This window comes from Rissa tridactyla, chromosome 1 (genome assembly GCF_028500815.1).
Source record: "Rissa tridactyla isolate bRisTri1 chromosome 1, bRisTri1.patW.cur.20221130, whole genome shotgun sequence".
In the NCBI taxonomy this organism is placed as follows: domain Eukaryota; kingdom Metazoa; phylum Chordata; class Aves; order Charadriiformes; family Laridae; genus Rissa; species Rissa tridactyla.
This window is the reverse complement of record NC_071466.1, coordinates 157,432,577-157,458,668: the sequence shown is the minus strand read 5'-3', so window position 1 is coordinate 157,458,668 and position 26,092 is coordinate 157,432,577. Positions and strand designations below refer to the sequence as shown.

The 26,092-nt window shown below is 41.5% G+C and overlaps 1 protein-coding gene across 6 annotated transcripts in view; it reads right to left on the bottom strand.

Annotated features, from left to right (window-relative positions):
• TBXAS1 (thromboxane A synthase 1) overlaps nucleotides 1-26,092 on the bottom strand; it is a 266,910-nt gene that overhangs the window by 159,521 nt on the left and 81,297 nt on the right. For 5 of the 6 annotated variants that reach the window (XR_008464443.1, XM_054188252.1, XM_054188241.1 and 2 more), the window contains one exon: nucleotides 15,029-15,081. Coding sequence is in view for 5 of the 6 variants with exons in the window: in XM_054188252.1 (XP_054044227.1) it covers nucleotides 15,029-15,081 (53 nt within the window). In the remaining variant the exon portion in view is untranslated. Of the gene's footprint in view, nucleotides 1-12,130; nucleotides 12,265-15,028; nucleotides 15,082-26,092 lie in introns of those variants that run through there. The other variant, XM_054188284.1, reaches the window with a different exon arrangement.

Sequence of the window (26,092 nt, the reverse complement as noted above, 5' to 3'; positions counted from 1 at the left end):
ATCCTGATTTCTAGTCAGAAGCTCTAAGCAGCTTCTCTTGACAGACAGGTAAGCAATTTCTGGGAAACAACAGGCAGTATTACCCTGGCAGGGCTACAGCCATTTCAGACAAGATAAATGGAGACAGAGCAGCGCACTTGAAGAAGATGAGGGATGGGACTGTGATGTTACACCGAATAATATGGCTGAGAGAACATGGAGAAGAGGGGCGTGCAAGCGCCAGGCTGCTTTCTAGCAAAGCAGGGGGGGACAACCCATCCCAGCAGGTGGCCATGAAGCCAGGGAGGATCCTCGGTGTCCCAGAAAGGCGGAGAGCATGCACATGCCATGGTGCAGGCTCCACGGAAAATTTGGGGACAGGGGACAAAAAGAGGAGAGCATATGTACCACCATACGGAGAAAATAAAACAGGAAGGAGGTCAAAGGATTTAAATATAATTTGTGATACTACGACATCGCAAGATACAGCAAGCTATAAAATGGGTTGACTATAATAAAACCACAAGTGTAATAAAGTTGCTAGTTACACGCCCATCACCAAACTTTGTATAAGCAAACGCACTTCAAGATGACTAAAACAAAACCTGTGTGATCTGACTTCTGCCTCTCAGAAAGCATTTCTGACCACGGGAAAATTGAGGGGTTCATTATTTTTCCTTCCTGAGACCTGACATCAGGGTATAAAGAAAAGCCATCCATAAGCCAGTATTTCTGCAACCTTCATCTCATATATACTTTACGTGTCATGGCCAGGACTCAAGTGTGATCAGAGTTTTTCACATCTCCGGTTTTGGCTAGCCATTTTCACCCTAAAGGAAAGAAAAGGCTTTCAAAAAACACTGAGTATCTCTATCTGCTGAGAAGTCATGTCCTCATACGTATCTTCAAAAGAAGCATTCAAAACAGAGGCATTCAAAACTAGTAGGCTGTTTCTGTTTGGTTTAATTCTGCACTTCATCTTTTATTTCTTTGTAGGCAAGACAGCTCATCTGCCTCCTGTAAATATGATCAGCAGTGGTGGACGATACAATATTTTACTTTTGCGTGTGTTTGAAATAAACATATACATAATTTTCTTTCAGTCTACTCCTCCTTGCTGACATTTTGATCTTAAATCAATGAGAGAGTAACAATATATTGCACACCATCCCTTTTTATTCCTTTGCTCTGTTTATGTTAATGCAGATGCATGCATTTCTGAAATAATACTGTCTTAATATTAGAAAATTTTAATTCCTCAATGATAGATAGGGATCAATATACTGATTTTTTGCATCATAAACGTAACATGATGAAATGAGTAAGCCCAACTGAGTTTTGCGTAACTACACATGCATACACTGTTTTGTTGAATAAGAAACAAGACTCTTCGACCCTGTCATGGCTACTAGCCTGAAGACAGCTGAAGTTTAAGGAAATGAAAGCAGGGCTCCATAAGTGGGAAGCAATGGGCTTCCCATTGCCTTGCCCCAGCAAGGCAACCCATTCGTCTGGTTTGTGTGCAATAAAGACACAGATCCCAGCCAACAGTGGGCAGCCTTACTTGGGCAAGTAAAGGTTTGCCAGACTGGCCACGAGGGGGACAGCACTGGGACTAACATTTCTTTCTCAATCTGCCTTAAAAAAAATATATATGTTGAAACAAAGCAAAAAAGGATAGTAACCACCTACTGAGCTCCTGGGAATGTACTTTTTTTATGCTACAGCATACAAGATGCACACAGGAGAGATTTATTTTTTAAAATCCTTGCATACCTATGGTAGTGTGTACTTTTTCTATACATTCTTAAGATCTACACACATACACACAAAATCATTTAATTTTATTAATGCATTATTAAATGCATACTAAGCCAAATAAAAGTCATTTCCCAAAGCTTTATGCATTTATCATGAAACCACTAGCAGAATTCTTTACAATAAAAATGCTAGCCGTACACATGACCAAACTAAATTATCTTGGGAAATGGCTAATATCTGACCATGTGGAAACGCTAGAAAGCAGGGCTTTGTTACAGGACTAGAAGAAAAAAATAGAGGTTTTTTCTTACAGAAAAATTGCAATGATAAAAATATTTTTAATAGTAAAAAATGCTGCAGCTCCAGGAAATTTTCCTGAATCAATTCAATCTGTGCTGTGCCGGACTTTAAAAACCCATTAAAAATAACCATGATAAATTTCCTAACCTCTTTCAGTGCACCACGCAGAAGACAAAGGAAACTGCAATTCAAGAGAGATAGAAAAGAAAGAAAAGAATGGAAAAACCTGATAGCTTGTGCATCAGTGGTAACATCCTCGCTAACAACAATGGACAAATCTGCGCCACAAAGGACGAGAGGAGCAGGAGTGATGTGTACAGCTGACAATGGCACTCCAAAGTAATAACTTCCAGGAAAATCTGCTGTTACAAATGGACAACACACTGCTGAGAAGCAGTTGAGTCACGACGTTCATAACACGGCAAATTATTTCAGCCTTAAAATGGACATACTGAAAAACAGGATGTATACAGCTCTGGTAAGGCAACTACGGGGATAACACCCTGCAAACAGCTAATATGCTCACCTGGTTTAAATTATTAAACCTCACTGAAATCTATGCACATTCAGGGATTTTTCACAATATTTAATGCGCAGTCATAAGACATAGATCATGTTTCAAACAGTAATATTAGTAAGAGCACTACCTAGTTGACCTATTTTCCATTTACCACCTTGTACATATTATCAGTTGTTACAAACACGCTTCTTTTGCTGGTCCCTTTTATTGGGGGGGGTAGATGGGAGCAATTGTATAACAGATGGTATATATATCACCGCATTCTGAAACAACCCAGATCCCGGAGGATGGAGGAGCACATTTATCCCTCTCCTCTTCCACGGACGTACCCTTCCACCAAGGTGCAGCAGGTCCTGTTCACCCCCCTCCTTCTTCTGATGGCCAGCCGAGGCGCAGCGTATCACACCAATGCTGGGACCCAGTTGCCATGTGTACGTTGCACACATTGGAGCTCTCTTCACAGCTGCACTGAACATCTGTCCCTGGCCTGCATCTGGTTGCCCAGGGACATGAGCGAGGTGTAGGCCCAAGAATATCTCCTCTTTGTCTGGGTCGTAGCTGCGTGGCTAAAGATCTCAGGACTCCCGTGGACCAGCCTGATTTCTAAGTCATCTGAGTAAATGTCATCACCCAATACTGCTTTGCTATGTTACTCCCCAAGCCCTCTGGATCTCTGGAGTCTGCTGGAGCTGTTTCCTAGCGCCCTTCCCTCCAGAAGTTCAAGGCACACATAAAACACCAGCAGCGGTACTTAGGATTTCTGAGGAGGCAATTTCTGAACAAAAAATTGCATTTTTAATTGCTCAAAGTCTACGCAGGAAAAAGGGAAAACAAATAGATATGAAACCAGACCAATGTAAACACTTCATATTCCTTCTAAATATAGAGGTATTGGGGCGAGATCAAGCGACTTGATCCTCACGCAACAATAGAGGTATAGCAGAGATACAACCCACTGAATCTATTCATAACTCCTATAAACAAAGCAAAAAAACCCACAAGCACAACTGTAGGATGAGCCATCACTGAAGTAAATATATTGATCTATCAAAAATGATTGAAAACTGACAATAAAAGGGTTATAAATGCTTAGAAGAAAGAGAAAGCAAAAACACAAAACCAACCCACTGAAAAACTCCCACCTGCATTCACAGGGAAAAATGGACTGGAACAGTAAAACACAATGGCAGCGCCTGTACATCTTTGATAGCTGCCCCTCCCAAAAGCTGGAACAATCTTGCTGTAAACCAAGCAAATGAAAATGTAAATGCACGAGCAATCATCTGGGGGATTCAGATGCTTCGTGTCCTGTAGGCAAAGAAGGGAGCAGAAAAAGGTAGGAAAGCAAGAGAAGGCACCACTTTTAATATTTGCAATTATCGATCATGCTCTCCTCTCCTGGAGCCTGTTTAATCCGGAAGAGACCTTACAGTTAAATATGCAACGCTGCCTGCTTGGCAGCTCTAGTGCTGCCAGAAACACCCGCTTCTCCTCCGACCTCCGCACCATCCACTGTTTCAACTCCTCCGACAAGGACAGCCTCCCGATTTTGGGGGTGCGAGCTGGAGCAAATCATGTAAACAACTGCCTGCATAAATCCAATATTCAAAATAGCATTCAAAAGAAGCACGGGATGGGGAAATACGCTGAGTGCAACACCCAGAGCAGTCCTGTGAGTACGTATTAACACAGTGGCATATCAAAGGGGTATGAGGGGCTACTTGAGGGCTTACAAACTGTGTATTTGTTTAAATATTTCGCTAAGAAAATGAACACGAGGAAAATTATGGAAATTTCACAAACTCAATCCTGTTCTTCACTGTTCAAGAAAATCCAGTTGTGTTAGTTACTGGGCAAAAGCAAATAAAATGCCACTGACGTGGGAGCAAAGTTGGGTCTGTTGTAAGAATAAGTTTAGGAACTTCAAGTATTAATCTTCCTATTTTGCAACACACTTCTCTGCCTCAAAGATCAGAATTTAAATTATTTGAATAGAAAATAATTTAGTATTTAACAGCTAATGCCTTTCCATGTGACATTATCTTACCATCTGACCTATTTTAACATTTGCCTCTGTGCTGCACTTGTAGACCTACTTTTTCTTTTTTCTGCCCCACGCGTAGCTTATTTCCTACTGGGCCAAATGGACAGGCAGTGGACATATAAAATTTGTTAAGCTACTTTGATAACATTTTACTTTGGCCCTTCACACAGAGTATTTCATAAGATGTTCCATGCGATAAAAGGTCCCAAAGAACCAAGATCTTCTCATAATGTCACTTTGAAAGACTCTGCAGCTATTCCCAGTGTCCTTGCCAAGTTCTTTTTTCAATAAAATAGATTCCAACATTGACAGAAAAGCTTGGATTATTGCTGAGTGATAAAATGTCTACTGCTAGCCCTTACAGAGTCAGAACATTGCTCCCAACTCACTCCTTTTTCTGTAAACTACTTTAAGATGTCTGGATACATCTTAAAATTTGCTGTACAAAACCTAATTTTATTCAATAGACACCATCATCCAAAAATCGAAGTTATATAACATGAGAGAGACCTAGAAACATTGGGTCAAGATCCTCAAATAGTCACGGCTCTATGCCTTTAATGGAGCTACACTGAAGTAAACAACAGCTTGAAGGTCCAGACCACTATTTTCAGGCTTGTTTACATAGGGGAGAGAGGAGATTCTGGGACAAGATGTGGTTTGAATCTTAATAAAGTTAGACTACAAAATCTCCTATGGGAGCACACCCCTATTGATTCGATAATTGCTGGGTGAGATGGTCAGTTTTTTCCCTGATGTTTGTGTCATTCCAGAACTGCTGTGTCTGTGCATGGGAGTTTTTTTTGACATTACTATAGTTGTTTAATTATGCCAGTACAATTTTATCAGTATGACTACAATAAATCCTCCTTCAAGACAAGCCTTCAGGTTTAGCCACCAGATTTAATGGAAGGATAGAAAGATTCACAATCCCCAGGGTAATGGTGGCTCAGCTCATTCCACATTTCCCAAGTTAGGAAAAAAAAAATAAATAGAATAACAGCTGAAAACAACTTCTTTCTCTGCAGCGGGGTATACTTTTGCCTATTGCCTGATGAAATCATACCCAGTTCATCGGCAGAAGGGTCTGACATAAAGCAGACTCTCCAGGGAAAGAAGAGAGGTAGTCGAACAGAGAAAAAAGGGTAATTTGAAGATGGTGCCAAACCAACAAAGAAAAAGGAGATATTTTGTTCTCCTTACTACTAATAAAACATAGTAGACTTAAATTGATCCCTAGACTAATAAGGTAGAGGAAAAACTAAAACCTATATATGACAAAACAATAAAAAAGTAATGAAGAGATTTACGGAGGTACATAAAAACCTTGGAATGACGTAAAAATTGTCAGGTCATGTTACTGTTTTCGGCTCAACGTGGGTAAGTAAACCAGGGAGGAATAAAAATTAGAGCATGGAGGAAAGATAGCACAGGGGTGAAGAGGACGGAGAGAAGCATGAGAAAGAAAACAAAGCCAGGGCAAATATTTAAGAGGGGGAAAACCAGCAAGAAGCATGAATACAAAGCCCACAAGACAATGTTGTCAAAGTAAAAAGAACAGAACAAACCCTAGAGCCAACAAAGTGGTGGCACCATCAAAGGACAACAGACACCAATGGAATGGGAAGTGCCTCTGTACTTATTGGGCAAAGCAGCAAATATGACTAAGAAACTAAATAAGAGGCATCCCCCATCCATTCCTGTGTCCTAAGGGGCAGAGGCCCCACGAGGTCTTGCCTAAGGACTCCCCAGCATGGGGAGAGAGGTTCTAACCAGCATCTGAGTCTTCTTCCTGATGTTCCTAGCAAGGTGGTCATGAGGATGGGACAGAGCCATGGATGCTCCAGCCTGTGCTGGGGCTTACAGAGAACCAGAACATGCAACAGGCTGCTGATTTGCAGTTTCGTCTCTGCATCCTTCTTCTCCAGCCCCCAGTGGGGGATATGTGGGGAAGGGAAATCCCTTTTGCTTGATGCTTCTCATCCCACATGAGAAGGCAGTCACAAGCTGCTTTTGGATTTCTTCAGGTTGCCACAAAGAAGGGTAAACCAGTAGTAGGGAATAACATGGAGAGGCAGTAAGATGATTCTCCTGGGAAGAGTTGGGTGACCAAGGAGGGCAGCAGAAGCTCCTGAATTGCAGCACTAGTTTAAAGTTTATCTGCTTCAAAGGATGCAAAGAAAGGGAAGGGGGTGGGCAAGGGACATGGGGAGATCATGCATTTTCCTCCCTCTGTGTAGAGCAGGGGGAAATGTCTCGGGGACTTTATTTAAAAATTGCCATGCATGACACTGGGAACACCAGTTCATAATCATATACACAGCTGGTGAAGTCAGACAGCATTAATACCTCTTGGACATTACATATTGTGTGTATCCATTTCAGGTTTGCATCAATACTTCTGGGTGCTGTAGGCAATTCTAATGAAAGCATTTAATATGCACAGCAAAATCTTCAAAAAGAATTGGTATACTAAAATAATGGCCAGATTTTTCAGCCTTTTAAAAGCCCTCAGCTTGCTTCTTCCCAATTGGTGGAAAGAGGGGAAAGAAATACAAGATGGACTTTACAGCCTGTTAAGAAGGTTAACAAATTCAGGCTCTGGTAGACGGTGAAGAGGGTAGATCAAGGTGAAATTTAGCCTAGCAAACTAGTTTTTATAACTGTGGGGTTCACTCAGAATATTCCCCCCCATTGCCTTAAATTAGGATGACACAGTCTGGTACGCAGGTGCTGATGATAAAAGTGTTACATGATAAGAAAAAGCAATCTGTTTAGTAGTCCCAACCCAAGCCCCTTAAAATGATGATTTTAAGCATTAATTAGCTAAAAAGCAGGCAGTACAGACCAAGGATCACCCATGTCATACATTAGGTGTAAAATGCTCCTCAGGCAGCATGTTTTCAAAAGAAACTTCAGTTTTCAAATAATCTCAACCTGGAGCTCACAAGGACTATGCTTTAACAGCTAAGTGCTACGTTACCAACATTCAAGGAAACAGGGGAACTAAGAAACACCTCCCCAGGAGCAAACAGAGGTGAAATCACTTCTCAGCCAAAGCTGCTACCTGCACATGCAGAAGCAGACCAAGACTGGAGAGGGTCCAGAGAAGGGCCACAAAAACAAACAAAAGACTGGGAAGCCTGCCACGTGAGGAAATGCTGAGGGATCTGCGTTTTGTTCAGCCTTGAGAAAAAAAGGCTTAGGGGAGACCTTATCACCATGTTCCAGTATTTAAAGGGTGGTTACAAAGACGATGGAGACTCCGTTTTTACAAGGAGTCACATGAAAAAGATGAGGCGTAGTGGGTACAAGTTACTCCTTGGGAGATTACGTTTGGACACAAGAGGAAAATTTTTCACAACAAGAACAATCAGCCATTGGAGGAATCTCCCCAGGGAAGTGGTAGATTTCCCATCATGGGACACACTTCTAAGATTCAGCTGGACACCAGGGTGCTGGGCCATCTTGTCTAGGCCATGCTTTTGCCAAGAAAGGTTGGACCAGATGATCCTTGAGGTTCCTTCCAATCCAATATTCTCTGATTTAATTAGGTAAGATTCAGTACATGGGCCCGCTCCGCTGCTTCCCTTGTCAATCTTCAGAGCTGACACAGTTCTGGCCAATCTCATAGAGCCTTTTGCATACGGCCAACACTGTCTCAGTGGAGCCACGCTGACTAGGGGATTTCCCTCTATGTAAACACTAATTTAAACTGCTGTTAGTACAGAAACAAGCATCAGGAACATGGCGCAAGTGACAGGCACTGTCCTTTGCTGCCTTGCCAACTGCATATAAAGTGTTGTCTGTCACATTTGGTTGGATTTTGCACACGCTTTCCAGAGGTGTAAAAGATTACATCAGGTCTTTGACTTACGTTGGCTTAAACAGCTGCAGTAGAGTCATGGAGCAGTCATGGATGGAGGAAAGAAACTTGGGAAAAGCGCAGCAGGGAGCACAAGCCTGCACCTCCGCCACTCCAGGACAACGTCTGGAGTCTCAGAGAGGAGATGAAGAGCTTTGCACAAAGAAGAGTTCAGCACTTGCATCAAACTTTTCCACCCAAATGGCTTCGCCTGTGCTGAGGGGTGGGCCTGTCCCATTTTGGTGGGCCTTTGAGTCTCTGTTTGTGAATACCTAGAACATGAGCGTCCCTGGACCTGACTGGGACAGCAAGTCACAGTGACAAACCAACAGCCGTTAGAGAGTAGACATGGTTCTCATGGGAGGTCATAGTAAAGACATAAGATTTTGTCCATGGCTGAGAGCAGCTCATTAATGAATGCCTTCAACATTACTAGTACACTAAGCATCAATTCTCAATGTTCCAGAGACCTAAGTACATTTGAAACATGCCAGAATTAAACTAGTCAACTAATTTACCATAAATTCTGCCTATAAACTGCATCCCACAGGACTCCGTATGCAGAATGTAAAATGCTCCATAATGATCAGGCAACCCACAAAAACTATTACAACTGTAACAATAACACTAGACTCCAATTCTCAAAATAGTGTGGTATGCCACCTTTTGGGTAATCTTTAGGCATCAGTCCCATAAAAGGCTATGCTTTTAGGACCAATTAGCTCTAGAGAGAAGAGGAGAAACTGGTGATGATATACCCACAAGTAATTCACAGGACTTGTTCCAACAGCTTGATTTAACCATTAAACTAACTAGAACCAATACCTAATTATGGTTAAGTGTGGGGAGTCAGATGGAGGTGTAGCATTGTACCGTGAGATTACATTTTAGCCAGGAATACTGTTGGGTTTGGGTTCTTTTTTAAAAGAGAGTTTTTAAAACATAGGTTACTATTAACAAATTCTGGAAGTGTTAATTAAAAAAAAAAAAAACAAACCAGAAAGAAGGGCTCTGCAAGTTTACCTTCAGAATATTAAGATTCTCCTATTGTTCAGTCGGTTTTTGAGGTAATCATTTCTATTTCAGAGAGAACGGCTAGCACATTACACAGAGGAGCAATAAAATTGCCTACATGCAAAGTGCTGTCAAAAGAGAGGGTGGGGAGGCGGAAGAAATATTTTTCTCCCCATTAACTTCTTTCAGCTACAATAAACCTAGGTGTTTATGTGTACCAACAGCAGTTAAAATATTTTTCAGGCACAAATGCAATTGTTTCTTTTATGGCTCTGATTCAGCAAGGTAGATAAACTTCTGCCTAACTTGAAGCATGTTGAGTAACACCATTGACTTTAATGGGGTTACTCATGTGCTCGAAGTTAGACACACGTTCAAGGGTTCTGTTGTACTGTGTCCACAGTCTGCAGGTATTTAAAGGAAAAAGATAACTGTAATTCACAACAGCAATTCTTGGGATGATCAACAATCCTATAGAGTCAGAGAACCTTATCACAACACATAAATGAGGCAACACAGTGAGGGGAAAAAAAGTCTTAAGAGAATATGAAAGACTTGACTCTGGCCATAAAAGTATATTGCTCTTTAAGAAAACAAAAATCCAGGCAAATGAGGCTACCAAAAATCTTTATCAGGTTAAATGTGAAACAGACTATGAAGAGCTATAGATCAGAAATAGGAAGCCTGTTTTTCTTCTCTCTCCCCCATTCCTTGCCCAGGCATGATTTTCTCTAGCTGAAATATGAAAAGTAAATTGTTTAAAATATCAAAATAAAGGAAGGACCACAGGAGAGGGAGTAAGTCCATTAGAACGCCAGTGTAAAAGAGGAAATCAAACAGGATAAGATTGTTTCATGAAACCAAATTATTTCTTTACATGAGCCTTCAGAGACAAAGATGAGAATACCTGTCCTGGGATTACTCTGGCTGGAAACAGAGAGGTTAAAAAACAAAAAAGTTTCTGAAATTAAAAGGGCAATAAAGACACTGTTTCTTCAGGTTAAGTTAACTGTATGATGAAGACATCAGTTGTTTCCTGCCCCTATCCACAGCAGGTTTGCCCCAGGGTGCTTGAGGAAAGCAGAAGGAAGGATAAGGCTTTCAGAAAAGTTCCAGATGCCCAAATCCCAGAAACGCATGTCCCTCTTCTGTCCACAAAAGGGTAAAGCCTCAAACCTCCATAGTGACTAACCAGTGTGCCTCAGCCCTGATGCAGAGGCCAGGGGCAGCAGCGAGAAAAGCCTATTTCTTGTTCACAACCGTTTGATTATGGACTCATCTGCAGAAATGCTAACTAGTGCCATCTGCAGCGACATTTTTGTGGGAGAGGAGAAGTCAAGCGTTAAGACAGAACCAACTCTGGCTGCATAGACTCCTGAAAAGCTGTCAGCTGCCAGCGTAGCTTACAATCACAACTCACCCCTGGACACATTTCAAGTTAGTGACTGGCTCCGTGATCTAGCCTAATCCTTTAAACCACTCAACCATTTAAGTGACCAGGCTTGATCTTGGTTCCAATAATGACTTATTAGAAAATCATTTAAGGAATATCAGGAAGTCTTTAAGAAAAAAAAAAACAAACCCAAACAAACACCACCACCCGCAGATCAGACATTGAGTAATTCCATAGACACCCTAAGAAAAATCACCTGTCCTATTTTAAGTTGTTTTCTGCGTATTACTTAAAAACGTGTTGAAGTAACCCACTGCAAAACAAGATACTCTTTATATGTAAATGGAGCTCCATTCACATCCGTATTTTCACAAGATGCTTCAGCAGTGCATGCATGCACCCATTTCTGTTTTGACATTCCTTCTGTGGCACTGTGCTGATCCTGGGATGCTTATGCTGGAGCCCTGCAGAGGCTCCATTTGGGTACATGCAATTTGCTGCTGGTGATTTTATTAGGGACTGGGAGTGGCTAAGTACTGGGTCTTGTCAGAAACATTCTCATCAGTTCCTCCCACCATCAAAAAAATGCAGATTTTGAGATCATTGACTCTCCTTGCCAGTTCACAGCCTGACAACGCTGGGCTCAAATGACGTGATTGTCATCTGCTTTCTAGAGGTGGTTTAATCCAAACCCTATTGTCTTGCTTGTCCTAGATCCATCTCTTCATCTCTACCTTACTTTGTTCTTGTCCTTCCTAGCACTTATTCTACTACATAGTTGGTCAGATTCCTCACAGCAGGTTGAAGTTGAGAGTTCAGGTGAAGGAAGAATAAGAATAAGGTTTGACCGGCTACAAGCTGTTTCCGATGCAAAAGAAAGCGAAGAAAGAGTGTCAACCAACAAATTGCACTGAATTTTAATCTTCTGCTCTTACTCTTTGATTATACACACTGAGGTCTATGTTACAAACTCTAACACTCTTCCCCACATCCAAATGCATTCCTGCAGTTGAAGGCAGAACAGCTTCATTCATCCCAGAGGCAATCACCTGCCCGCTTGGGGCTGTATCATATTTTCTGTTCCTTCACTCGTGGTGTGTTGTTTGACCAGGAATATATTACTTATTTTGGCACTATTCTCCAGCTCCAAATCAGCCATACATGCTTACTGTATGCTGTAAAGTCATAATGAAGCAATCACAGTAGAGTGGTCAAATGCATATGAAGTGTGTTTATAAAGGAAAATCAACTCACTGCCCCTCTACAGCTCTGCTCATGTTGTAGCAGCTGCTTTTCTGCTTCCATAAAGTATACTGTCCTCCTTTATTTCTCCTCTTCAACCCAGAAGCTCTTTGTTTCTCTGTCTCTTCTTACCACCTATTTCCAATCAGTAGCCAAAAGCTAAAATTGAAATCGAACAACTGGACATGGTATAGGTGAAAATAACCTGTCAAAACATCAAAGTTCATCCAAAAAAATAAGTGACGTAAGTAACTAATTTCCACAGAAACCAAGACTACTTTCCTGCAAAACTCTTACCATAAGAAGGAGAACATTCAACACAAATCTTAACATGTATCAATACATTGCTTTCCAAATAGGATATTTTTCACTTTTGTTTGTTTGTTTGTTTTTGGTATAGATAATCAGCACACATATTTTAGAGGAGGTATTTTTATAGAAGATACGTCAAACTATAGCTGAACCAAAAACTACCACTCTGTTGCAGGATTGCTTCAAAAGTCGTGTCAGTGGCTCGGACACCCCCATTGAACAGAAATGCTCCAGCTCTGCTTTTGCACCAAAACAGAGCTGCTTGTTTCTGCCTTGGCCTCCATCTTGGGCCATGTCTGTATGAAAACAGACAGTTTTCACAGCACACACTCACAACTGAAGACTATTTGCATTGTCTCTCTCTATAAAAGAGTAATACCATCACCTCTCCTTTGGATCCGCACACGGGAGCAAAGAAAAAAAAATGCTTTTGTGACCTACAAAAGCCTTACTTGAAATAATTCTCTACGACTTGAGGCCTTTTGGAATGGAAGGGATATATTGTTTTGACTTGATTAAAGCTGAAAAGTTGATTTGACATCCTGTTGTCAAGGAAACCAATTCACACACAAAAGAAAACAGTTGTGATGGTATCATTCAGACTATTCAAGTGACCTTAGAAAGAAAAAAAGGCTTCAGTTCCAAAGATTTGTATTCAACTCACTTCACCACTGTAGAAATAAAGATCATTGCTCTTTATGCTTATTGGAAAGCAGTTTTCAATCTGAAAAAAGCAAAATGCCACATCTTCTTCCAACTGCCAAATCCAATACTTTGCTGAGACTGTACACATAAACATACCTACCATTTATTGCCTATTTCAAAGGACACAGAAGACATATAGGCAAGGAGAAGGAATTTCTTTAATTGACAGGACCATGATAAATACCCCCCAACAAATACCACACCTATTGAACAGCAGCTCACAAGCCAGGTTTTAAAACATCCTCCTTCAACAATAAATAAAGCTGACCTCGAGTACAGCAATGTTTCAGGCCAGCTCTGTTTTCCTGGGAGATATCAAAAAGCAGCATTTATTCTCTGCCAGCCTCCTAGATCCCTCACAAATTGAGTTTTTCATAGACACAATAAATGGGACATAGTTATGCTCAATCTGCTCACTCCTCCTATCTACAGGATCCCAAAGAGGCAGAACTGTCATGAGTGACCACTACCACCGTCATCCAGCTTTGCAGCCCATGCAAGTCTCACAGAGGTCTCATTCCCTAACAGCTGTGGGTAGGTTGGAAAAATGAAACTTTCTATCTATCCACTCACAGGCTGTAATTACACATCTCTTTCCCCGATGACATAGCCTCTGCCCGGCTGAGTGAGCAGACAGACGACTAAATAGCAACTTGTCTTGAATTCAGCTTAGAAAAAAATAGGCCTGATATTAATAAGGAGGGAAATATACTGAGGAATGAATGCCAGTGTTCTTACATTATTGTCATTTAAGGGCATCACACCAAAGGTCACGAAGATAATAAGCCTCAGTCATTTTCCATTTGTTACACAACATACAAATTGCCACAGTGTTAATTAATATCTTTCTCCAATCCTGGCCAGCCAAGACACTGTATTATTTCCTCTTAGACAAGTACCTAACCCTCGGAATTCATTATTTCCATCACTTCTTACAGCACTTTGTCCTTAGGGCTGAGCATAAATGCCACAAGGCGGCTGTGACTGGAGCATCAAATGCTTCGTATGCCTGAGTCTGACTTCTTTCTGATAGAGCTTTTTTGCTGGAAGAGCATACAAAGCATATTTATATCATTTATGATCAGATATGCACACATACATTCATATATACTCTCTTACAAGTGCCTTAAACCCCTTGCAGAACACAGGAAAACAACATTGACATTGTCTGTACTTTGTGGATATTGCCTGGTACTTATATAATGAAATAACAGTTATGCTAGAAACACCAACTGACCACAACAATAAAAGCTACCATGAAATAACTGCATTTCTGCTTAAAACGATGACAACTGGAATGTAGTTCTTGGAACAGAAATGACATTCACAGAAATGTGGATGGGCTTGTATGAAGGGTATATACTTCTGAAACCTTCTTTATTCGCAATAAACCGCTAAGATAGCACAGCTGAGCTATAAAGAGAGGAATGCCTCATTTCTGATCTGTACTTCATTGTATTTTAAGTTTAGGAATTTTGCATAAATATAGATAACAACAGCTGAACCAAATTCATACTATTTCATAAACTAGGTGAGGGGTTTTAAGATGTTAAATTATTATTTCCACTGTTCACCATAAGTAGAAAGAATATGCAGATGAAAAGAGAATATTGAAGGCTGGCAGCTTTGTCTAGCTCTGAAAAAGACTAAACTTTATGTGCATAATTAAAATTAGAAAGAGAAGAATGAAGTCCAACACCAAATGCTGAACTAAAATAAGCCACGGTTACTTTCTGCATGTAATCAAACGACCTCCACCTCTGTCCCCTGGACTGAAATACCGCACTCCGCATTTTGGTGAACATCTTATCTTGGCATTTTCTCCTCTCCACCCAACAAACCCAAACAGCAACAGTCAGAAAAGAAGAAAGCTGATGGCACAGGTAAGCTTACCCACAAACAGGTCCATACTCCGTTATGAGTTTTGTGTGATTTTCCCAAAAGCCCTGGATAAAAGAAAAATAACAAAGTATTTTAGAGCAGTACTTAACAGAAACTCTATTACACAGTGTTGCCAACACCCATACCAAAGCTTTGAACCTCAACTAGGAGAACCACGGTATTAACTCATAACCTCAACTTTCTCTCGTTGTCCATCTGTAACAGTAGAGTCTAGAAATGGTGACTGAAAAAAAATCCCAACCCCAAAAAAGATGTGGAAATCCATGTTTTCATCAGGGTTTTACACTCCAAAATGTGTTACCACTTAATGATTATTGTTTTTAAACTAATACCATGATTGATGTCCTGATTCACAATTTTTTTCTGATATGTGTGCGGACGGAAAAACTGACAGGGAAATTAATAACAGAATAAGTATATGACTTAACTACACACAAGAAAAATACAAAGAATGTGGAGAGTTTGTCTTGTTTTAGTTATATTATTTAAAAAAAACTACCCAAACCTGCAAAGTTGGAGTTTAGCGTGAGGAAGTCACCTGGGACACTCCGCAGAATAGTAAACAGATTTATTTTAACAAACTTTTAGAATTTTTACTGTGTGTTTCATTTTCATAATTGATGAAAATTGGTATCCATTTATATAAATAAACCTGCCACTATACTAAATTGTTGGTGTCCTAAATGAATTCAAATTGATTAATCCGAAAGAAGGCGTGCAAAATGTATCCCCAAAAAATGAATATTAAAAAAATCTGTTTTAACAAAACTGCGATATTTGAGAATCATACTGCATTGTGTTTGTAACTTGTCTATGGAAAAATAACACATTTGACTGCATTAATCTGCATTTATATTAATTCAAGAAAGACTATTGTGATCTATCTTCATTCTTCAGAGAAAATTCACTAACAAAGTAGAATACTTACGCCTCATATTGAATCTTTCTTATTTTTTATGACACACTGCAGAACATTAGCTAGAACAATATGAACTATTGTAAATGCATTAACCATAGACATAAATAAACAAGACCGTGTAATGTGTGTATGCTTTGGAAGCATTTTACCACACTAAGCGGAAGAAAATCTGGTGATCAAAAGTAGTTATCCTACTTATCATCCTTGGGTGCTAACTTATCACCCAAATTAACAAAGTACTTGCCACGACCTACAGTCCCCCTCTTATAGAACCCTTCAGTTGTTTTTTATTCTTAATACAGTTGTGCTTTTTCATTTTTTTTTAATCCTGCACTTTCAATATGTTTATTCTACAGGACAATATGTCTCCAGGTTAAGGCAAGAACTTTATGTTTTCCTTGAGCTACAAAAAGCTAAAGCACTGGATGGCATATAAGAAAACACACTAAAGATAAAATAACGAAAGAGGTGTTTTAGATGATTGCCTGAAAAAAAAAAATATATTCTCACCTGAAAAATACTTTACTACTAAGGTAAGCAGAAAGGTCTCATCCATTAGCACACAAAAACTAAGGTGGACAAAGCCTTTGTGATACCACAAAAATACACACAGCTAACTCAAAAAGGCTTTTATCTGTAGACGCCAAGGGAGGGGAAAAGGTACATATGCATTCACACCGATCTGCATTTTGCTAGAGCGATACTTCAGCAGTAGCAGGATTTCAGCTTGCAATTGTTATGATTTCAGCATTACAGAGGTTGCCTACTGCCTTCCCCCGCTGGTGCAAGGGGAAATCCTGGGGCCAAATCCCCCCACCCCAGCTCTATTCTCCAAGCGGCCATCTAAGACTGCATGAAGCAGGCTCAGCTCGTCACTGCTCGTCTGACTGCTTTGCCTGGCAGAGGGACTCCAACCTGCCTAAACCCCGCTGACAGATTTACAGCCCCCCTGAGGCACCAGTGCGACCCAGGGCACTGCTCGAGGTTACCGGGCAGAGTCACACACGGGGCGTGCAAAGCACTGCCGCTTCACAACGCCACCGGCTGCACAGGGCAGAGGGACCTCCAGTCTTGTGAGACGATGCCGAACCAGGTCTGCCCTCCATCCTGCTTTCCTCCTAGCCTGAGCCTTCAGTGAGGCCACCCGCAACGACAGCCTAAACCTCGCCTACTAAATTTTGCTTTGGTTGAGAGCACGCACATAGGTATTGCACTTGCTCTATCCACCAGCTGCATTCCAGCAAGCCAGCGGGATATTAACATTTACAAGAAGCCTAGGCTTTAAATGATTCAGTGAAAAAGGCTTCCAGAAAGCCAGCTTCTTGGAAACGCTGCTCCTGGCTCACTACAGTAGAGGGGTCAGGCAGAACACATTTCAAATCAGACCTGTTAACCAATAACTGGTTTTCCACCTCCAGGTCTCCTAAATGATTGCACTGGCTTAAAATTAACCACACTTAGTTTTTCTTCCCTAAAGTGAGAAGTACAAGCCTACAGGATGGGGGGAGGGAAGGAGTTGAAAAGTATCTGGGAGAGATTGTGAGAAAGCATCCTCAGGAGTAAGAAAAAGCCCTGTTCTCTACACTTTGGGACACTTTTCTCCCATCCTGCATGACTGCATGCACATACACACCACTGCCTGCCTCTGCCATCCACCCCCAGTACCCACTGCTTTCCTGGCCCTCTCCACAGGCATGGTGAGCACCCGGGAGGAGGTCTCATTGGGACACCTGGGAAAGATGAGCAAATAGCCGGCGCAGAGCCTTGCAAGGCTGCGGTGGCCGGAGCACGGGCAATGCAGAGGGAACATGTTTGTGCATCCTTTACAAGCCAAGGCATGCCTTTCAGCTGGAGGTCATATGAAGGCACTTGAGTTTCTCCTCAATAGCCATCAGGAAGGCCAATGAACCTGTGATGGTCTCAGTACACAGTGAGGGGATATGCCACGTCCACATAGCTCTGCCAGTTTTGCAGCATCATCCCTGAACATCCCTTCCAGTAGACAGGTAGCTGCAAAACGTCCTTCTCCTCCTATGAGTCATGTTAGAACCACAGCAAGCCTCCTAAGTGCTTTTGGTAACTTATTTACACTAGCTGAGGTCGATCTGCTCCAAGGCTCATTATTGCAGGTTTTTTCAGATTTATAACTGCAATTGTACTTAATACGTACAGGATAACTAAGTACCCGCCCACCAGCAGCAACTGTTCGACAAGAACATGGAGATAGAGACCTCTCTGACTCAAGACCACCCAAAGGGTGAACGCAAGGAGAGGAAGGAAATTCAGAAATGTACCCAGTGGCCACATGTACCCAGTGGCTTAAACAGCCTGTCTTATGGCAGGAGCTATAATGAAGCAATGCTGGGGTTAGGAAGGGAGGAAACAGGGAAAAATGGAAACATTATTCTAATTTTTTTAGGAAAACAGAAGAAAACTGAAAAGCAAAACAATGCATGGTATTACGAGATGACACCATGTGCATCAGGAGGAGCTGTAGCACATTAAACAGTCAATTGTAACAATGAAATGTAAAAACACAGTCAGTAATGCTGTTCCAAGTCAGAAAAATCACTTAGCTTTTTCTTTGTTTGGAAGCTGCAGAATATGAATTGTCAACAACTCAGAAAAGGGTTGGGGCAGGGGGGACTTGCTGCGTGTGGCCCCTACAGTGAGGTACCCGCCTGATGACAGCCCATTATCAAACAAGATAATGCAGGAGTATGAAAAGCTTCTTTCCCTGAAGAAAGCATATTTTACAGCATCTGGTACACCATGGAAACAGCAGCTCAAGTGGGCTGACTGCTGCACACCCAGAAGGCTTCTTTGTTTACATGGCTGGCGGTTGCCTCCCTACAGGGAATTTGCATTCTCCCCTTCCTCTGAGCATGTATCATCAGCTGCATCTGTGGGTAGAACCATTCCCAAGGCCAGATCCTGCTCTCAGGGATACAGGTGCAACCCCTATGGAAGGGAACAAGATTTGGGTCCGCATCAGTCAGAGCCAAGCCTGGCCGTTGCCAGCCATCTATCTTGAGATATCGAACACTGAGACTCCAGCCTGAGCAGCACATACGTGAAAGGGCTTCAGAAGGGCCTCTGTTGGCTCAAGTATCCCCTTTCTTTTTTTCAGTAGATTCTGCCACTGCAAGACAGATCCTTCAGCAATTTCCTCCTTGTTGCATATTCACCTTGCTAGCTCCTCACAGCAAGGAAAAATCTGCAGCAATGTCATCCTCCCTCTTTGCTGAAAATGGGTGTAGGCACTAAGCCAAAGTTTTCAGAACGAGGCAGTTGTACCACGTATTTCAATTTTTGGGGTGTCTAACATGAGGCATATACAACCTATTCTTATTTGTTGCTCAATACTTGCAGATCTCGCGGCTGCAAATGGGAACTTAAGCGACTTTAAGCTTAAGCTCAAGCTTGAAGTGCCCCAGACTGCATTGGAGGATGCTTTGTAACATTTCAGCTTGCTGCAGCTGGAAAACAAATCACGTGGTTTATGAACTTGGCCTTAAGGGTCCTTAAGTCCTTAAGGGTCACTAGATAAAACAGTTTGAAAGGGGACACAGTTGGGATCCAGCAGATGCATGCTCCTGACAGTAGCTCAAAATTTGGACCACAAAAAAGTGACTTCCAGGATGCATGAGGGTTGCCCTTGAATTTTGTAGTGTAATGAATGCTTCAAGAGCTACTGAGCCATGTGGGGAGTGATGTGGTGTGCCCATCAAAATCCACTGCAAGTAGAAAATATTACCCATGGAAGAACAGCCAAGGGAAAAAGAAAGGCTTCTTTTGTTGCCCCTTTCTGAAGAGCATCACACATTACACTTACCAAAACAGCCTGGATTCAAACCTGTGACTCAGAAGCCAAAGACATCACATCCCATCACTAGTCCCATACACGCTCCACTCTCACCACCCTGTAAGTCAGACACGATGTGCTATTTCACTATGATATTAATAATCAAAGCATCATTCTTTGAGTGCACACATCATATCAGAAGACAAAAATCTATGCAGTTATTTATGGTACATAATGACAATGAATTACATGTATGGATCTGATTTTTAGTATTCAATGGGCTTCACATGTCTTTTTTCCTTAGACCACCTGGAAAAAAAACACAACGGCTAATAACCTAGTACCCAAATTGATTTTTTTTTAATACAAGCTAACCTTTAATTAAAGCAACCTTGTATCAGACTGCAGCCCACTTTGAAGGAATGACCCCAGACTGTACATCATCTCCAGTAATAATCCGAGTGAAAACACTAGGATGCCAGCAGACAAGAGGAGGAAAACAGCATGAACTTCTAACCAGCCTGATTTCAAGCCATGTACATAGTTTGTTTCCTTTGATCGTTACCCTTAATGGCTGTCCTCTGTGTGTAATTTGGTTTAATTTATGTGTATGCCATTTCAGATTTTAAAAAACACATATAGCCCTTCCAAATTTATTAAAAGCAGCCTTCCTACCCTTAATAGTTATTAAGAGAGGTTAGTGTTATGTAATTAAGTTAATCCTCATCTGTAAAGGCTAATTAACCGAACACTAATTGAATCTGCATATGAAAATTTGGACAATGTGTTCTCATTACACAATTAAAAAAAAATTACCTGAATTAAATACCAAACAAATTGTAAATTTTTTCCTTCTACCTTTTCAGATCTTTAATAAAAACTAAGTGGGCAGGATTATTTTTGTGTGCTGTATTAGCCCTTGCTGTCTGAAATGAGGAGTTGTCGTATCAGCATTCGGAGAAACTGGTCCTTCCCACAAAGATGGCTGTTTTCCCTCTTGCATGAGCTCTCCCTTTCACTCTGCCCTGACCCCATGCCTTTCATCGTCCTCTTCTGCTGTCCATCACCTGGCCTGGTCAAGGAGGGCAGAGGCTCTTGCGATCGACCCAAAGGATCAGATGGCATTGAGGTATCACCTTAGCCTATTATATCACCCAAAAGGGTCAGAAAGCACAATACGATTCAGCCATGCCAATTCACCACCCCAAAGCCTGCATGCAGACAGCTCAAAGCCTCCTGGGCAGTTTTGGCAGGGGACTACCCTTTCACCCCCAAAGGGACTTCACCTTCCCAGTGAAGTCCTAAGGAGAACACAGCCTCATCTCATTCTCCTCTGCCTGGGTGTGCCTGCGTTACAAAAGCAAGACATGTTTTGGACCCTTTTCAGCCTTTGCTTGAGACATTTACAGTTTAAAACAGTCAGGTTTCCAAGAGGGAATTAAGAAAAGCACATCATCCTTTCTGGTATTTGCTGTCTCTCCCCATTAACCAGGTTAATGGCTGATTCTAATAGGCTGGTAACTGAAGAGACGGCGGGAGGGTGGGGAAGCCAAGCAAGTAAATACACAATTGCGAGCCTGACCTCAATAGCATGCAAGATTTCCCAGTGCATGGAACACACACAGTCCTACAGTCCTCAGATTTTCTCACAAACCCCACCATATGTTTTTAACATTTGAGTCGTAAGCACCAGCACTGCGTAAACGGCATGGCTGGACGGAGCAGCTGCAGCCAGTTGACAGTCCCTCAGGCACCACTTCTGGCCCACCGGTAACAAGCTGGCACCTTGCTGCACTGCAAATACCTGAAGGAAAGAGGGTCAGAGGAATGGGAAATGGGATACACTGCACATTATCTTTCTTTGGGAAGATAACACATCTTCAAGGTGAGGGAGCAGTGGAAGACGTACTCAGTCTTCAAGTAATGCATTTGGTCTGGTGGCAGGCGAACAGTCATCACACCCAAAAGGATGAAGATAAAAATTGAGAGACAGTAAATATGCAAGCTGTAGGGAAATAAGCATGGATTGAGTTGAAAGAAAAAATACAGGCACGAAAAGAAGAAACTCATATTTCTCAAGGGTCAGTCTTGGGACAAACCTTGTTCAGTGTTTTGAGGACTGACTTAGGCACAAAAAGCAGACAGACTTTAGTGAAGTACATTCATGGTTATGGGTTGAAAGACGGATTCTTTCCTCAGCATGCAGAGAGACTGAGACTGTCATATCAGAAGAACTGGATGGCCTAAAGAACTTGAACAACTGCAACAGAGGAGAGTCTTTAGTTGAAAGCAAAGCGTCGTGCCCTCAGAGGGACCATGTTAACTCCAAGAATTTCTGCAGTAGTAGATTATCGTTTGAAAATGACAGAGAAGGGAAAAACCTGGATGGACACATCAACCACAGGATAGTGATGAACAACAAGTATGATGGAAACTACAGATGTAGAATATCTGGGATACGCTTTCTCTGGAATGCTGCATGCAAATCTGATGAGCAACGTTCAAAAGGAATGAATTAAAAATGGAACGAGTGGAGAAAAGGGTTACAGGGATCCTCAGGGAACAGAAGGCCTGTCTTACAAGTAGTAATTAGGAGAGTTCATTTTAGCAAACCAAAGGTTCATTTTAGAAGACCAAAGGGAGGAGACACGCTTGCTGTCTATAAATGTACTGGGAGTAATCATCAGGGAGGGAAAAATATCTATTTAATATAAAGATCCGCATTACTAAAAGATCAAATGATTATAAACTGGCCATGGATAAATGTTGCTAGAAATTAGATGAAAGTTATTGACTATCAAAGTAGTGAGATTTTAGAACAGCCTCCCAGTCAGAATAGTAGGGGCAAGAATCTCAAGGAGGGTTTTGAGGCACAGGAGACAAGATGTAGATACTTACAAAAAATGGAGTGTAGGATGAATAACCTAGCCCATCTACTCCAGCCCCTCAGGGTGATACATGCACAGCCACTTCCAGAATAAGAGAAACTCTTCTTGTGGAAAAGATTTACTGCACTTTCATATGTGCACGCTGCATTCACACTTCTAGTTGATTCACCTTAACTTTACAAAGCATTCTCACATAAATATGGCTTCAGACATTAATTTGGCATACTGCAATGATTCTTGCTTTCTTTTTGTCTTTCTCTTTTCAATCTCATTTCACTTTACAAACTTCACTTCCACAACATCTCTGGGATGGTAACTGCCCCTCTGTCACAGGTGGGGAGTTGGAAGTATGCAAGATTAAGCAATTTGCCAAATGCCACACAAGAAGTCAGTGGCAGAGCCAGAGACAAGTTGCAGGTTTCTCAGTCCTCCTTCTTGGTATCTTACAAAACCATTCCTTCTCTGCCACAGAAACACAGACAGCATGTGAGATAGGAATATCAACAAATTTGATCTATTTCCAAGTTTTCAGACATATCACGTGCCTGAGGCTTTGGAGAAAAGCAAGAGGTAAACAACCCTACGTACATGGTTAACTCTGAAATGCTTTAAATAGAGGGAGGTTTCTTCCTCACCCAGCTGTTAGCTTAAGATTCAATTACTCTTATCACAATATGCATAGCTACAAATGTAATTAGTCATAAAATTATCCAGACCCTCAAATTATTCCAGTTGCTGTGTTTGACTCCCTGATTCTCGCAATGATGAATTCTCCAGACTGATTACACTGGCTAAAATAATACTCCTTTTTATCTATTTGGAAGTTGCATGACATTAGCTTAGACCTTGTTTATATCTGCCGCAGAGCTATAATTGCAACCTTACTATTTTTATTAGGACTATTGTCTAGATAACACTTAAACCTGCTAGGCCCTCATTTTACTTAATAGTAAATGTCACAGAAGACACCTATTCAGGCTTCTAGGAACCTTTATCAAAAACAGAAAACATGTCATTATGAAGACATTTACAAAGAGAAATACAATTTGTGCAATGTGTGTTCATGAAAGGCTCTATATGAGGTCTTACAGGCTCACTGCAATTTCTGATTCTGTGATAAACATATATTTATAATAAGTCAAAAAAACCTAGAAAAAAGAGAAAGGAATGATGGATTTTTTTTTTTTTTTTTTTACTAGACTATGTAATTTCCACTAAATCCCTTCTAAGTATCCAGGACTGCATCAAAAGAAGCGTGGCCAGCAGGCTGAGGGAGGGGATTCTGTCCCTCTACTGCACTCTGGTGAGACCCCACCCGGAGTTACTGTGTCCAGCTCTGGAGCGCTCAGCACAGGAAAGACACAGACCTGTCAGAGCGTGTCCAAAGGAGGGTCACAAAAATGATCAGAGGGCTGGAGCACCTCTCCTTATGAGGACAGGCTGAGAGAGTTGGGGTTGTTCAGCCTGGAGAAGAGAAGGCTCCGGGGAGACCTTACAGGACCCTTTCAATACTTAAAGGGTGCTTATAAGAAAGATGGGAGCAGACTTTTTAGCAGGGCCTGTTGCAATAGGACAAGGGGTAATGGATTTAAACTAAAAGAGGGTAGATTCAGACTAGCTATAAGGAAGAATTTTTTCACAATGAGGGTAGTGAAACACTGGCACAGGTTGCCCAAAGTGGTAGATGCCCCATCCCTGGAAACATTCAAGGTCAGGTTGGACGGGGCTCTGAGCAGCCTGATCTAGTTGAAGGTGTCCCGGCTCATTGCAGGGGGCTTGGACTAGATGACCTTTATAGGTCCCTTCCAACCCAAATTATTCTATGATTCTATAAGTTGTCTTCTTTCCAAACTGAGTGTAATTCTGTCCCACACAATCTCTTCTTGGATGTAATTCCACTGGATCGCTAACCATCTTTTTTGCCTTTCTTAATATTACCACATCCTCAAATTACAACAGAAAAGCAGAGAATTGCAGTGGTCTCTATAGGAGGGAATTCATTGTGCAATAGAAGACCATCGCAATGTGTATTTTCACTGTGTGCTCAATGTCTCTCAGATGAATTAGCATAAGCATTCAGCACATCTTACTAATGGTGAATGAATTTTATTAGTTTTCTTGGTTGGCCTCCCTTAAGGGAAGCAAAACAGTAATTACATAATTTAAAGAAATGGAAACAACTTCTTGTAGGACAGACAGACATGCTAGCTAAATCTAAGGACAGCAAATATTTTGGGAGTACTCTGACAACACAGCACTGTTTTAGGGGGCAACAAATTAGCATCTGGAGAAATGAAAGTTGACTTATTTCCCAAGAAAGGGAGACAGGGAGTCTCTTTTTTTCTCCAAGGAGTTTCTCCACTTCTGAAGAGTGTCCCCGTCCTTCTCAGATCCATTAATAGCAGATTCCTTCAGATTATGAAAATGTCATTTCTAAGGATAAAAAAATATTAATCAACCCCATTGTGCAGTAGTGTCTCTTAGGTGCCATAGAGTGCAAACAGACTTTGAAATAAGTACTGGAAAAATTACATGTCCACATGCAAATCTTGCATCTTTGCCTACAGAATTAGGATCGCAGTGTTTAAGCTTTTTTTTTTTTTCTGATGCAAACTCTGGGCTATCTCATATTGCTTTAACTCTCTAGTGCCTAAGCAGATACTATTTAGACAGGTGCATTTCAAGAAAACCTCAGCTTTAGGAAGCAACATTACTCATTCAGTGGGTGATAATACCTTGGCCTCCTTAGAGACATTGCCCTTGTATAGTGCTAGGGGTCTCTACCATTGTTTATGAACTGATTATAGAATCAATGCCACTTAACTATCTGTGACCACTGAGTTTGAAACTATGAAACATTTATTCTGAAAGAACTAAAGATTATCACAAATTCCATCTGTGTTCAACTCCCAAATTTCGATCTTTTATCATGATGACACTAAGACACAAAACAGTGCTGAAATCAAAGCAGTACGCTGCATGCAGAGTACCCCATGAAGGGAAGAGACCTGGAAAGTGCATTACACGTGACAGACATTAATCGTGCCACTTAATGCATTACTGAAAGATACTAGGACTATTTCTGTACTTTAACATAGCTGGACAAGCCCAGCTTCCTCTTGTCTAATTCCCACCTTGTATGGATGCAGGCTCTCAAGCATGAAAGCAGAAAAGTGTCCCTATAGATTGTACTGGCCTCTGATGCAGAACAGAGCATGCTGCTATCTGTAGCATGGACAGGCCAGGCATAGGCATGACAGGTCCCTTTTTACTACCGTCTATCACATGGCACCTCTGTAAAAGCCACAAGGTTAAGGGCAGACAAGTCAGCTTGATGCACACACAAGCCTTGAGGTGAGTCCATACATTCAGCAGGGCACAAGGGGACACGTGGCTGCTAAGCTACAAGCATCTTCACCCTAGCCATGTAAACAGACACTCGG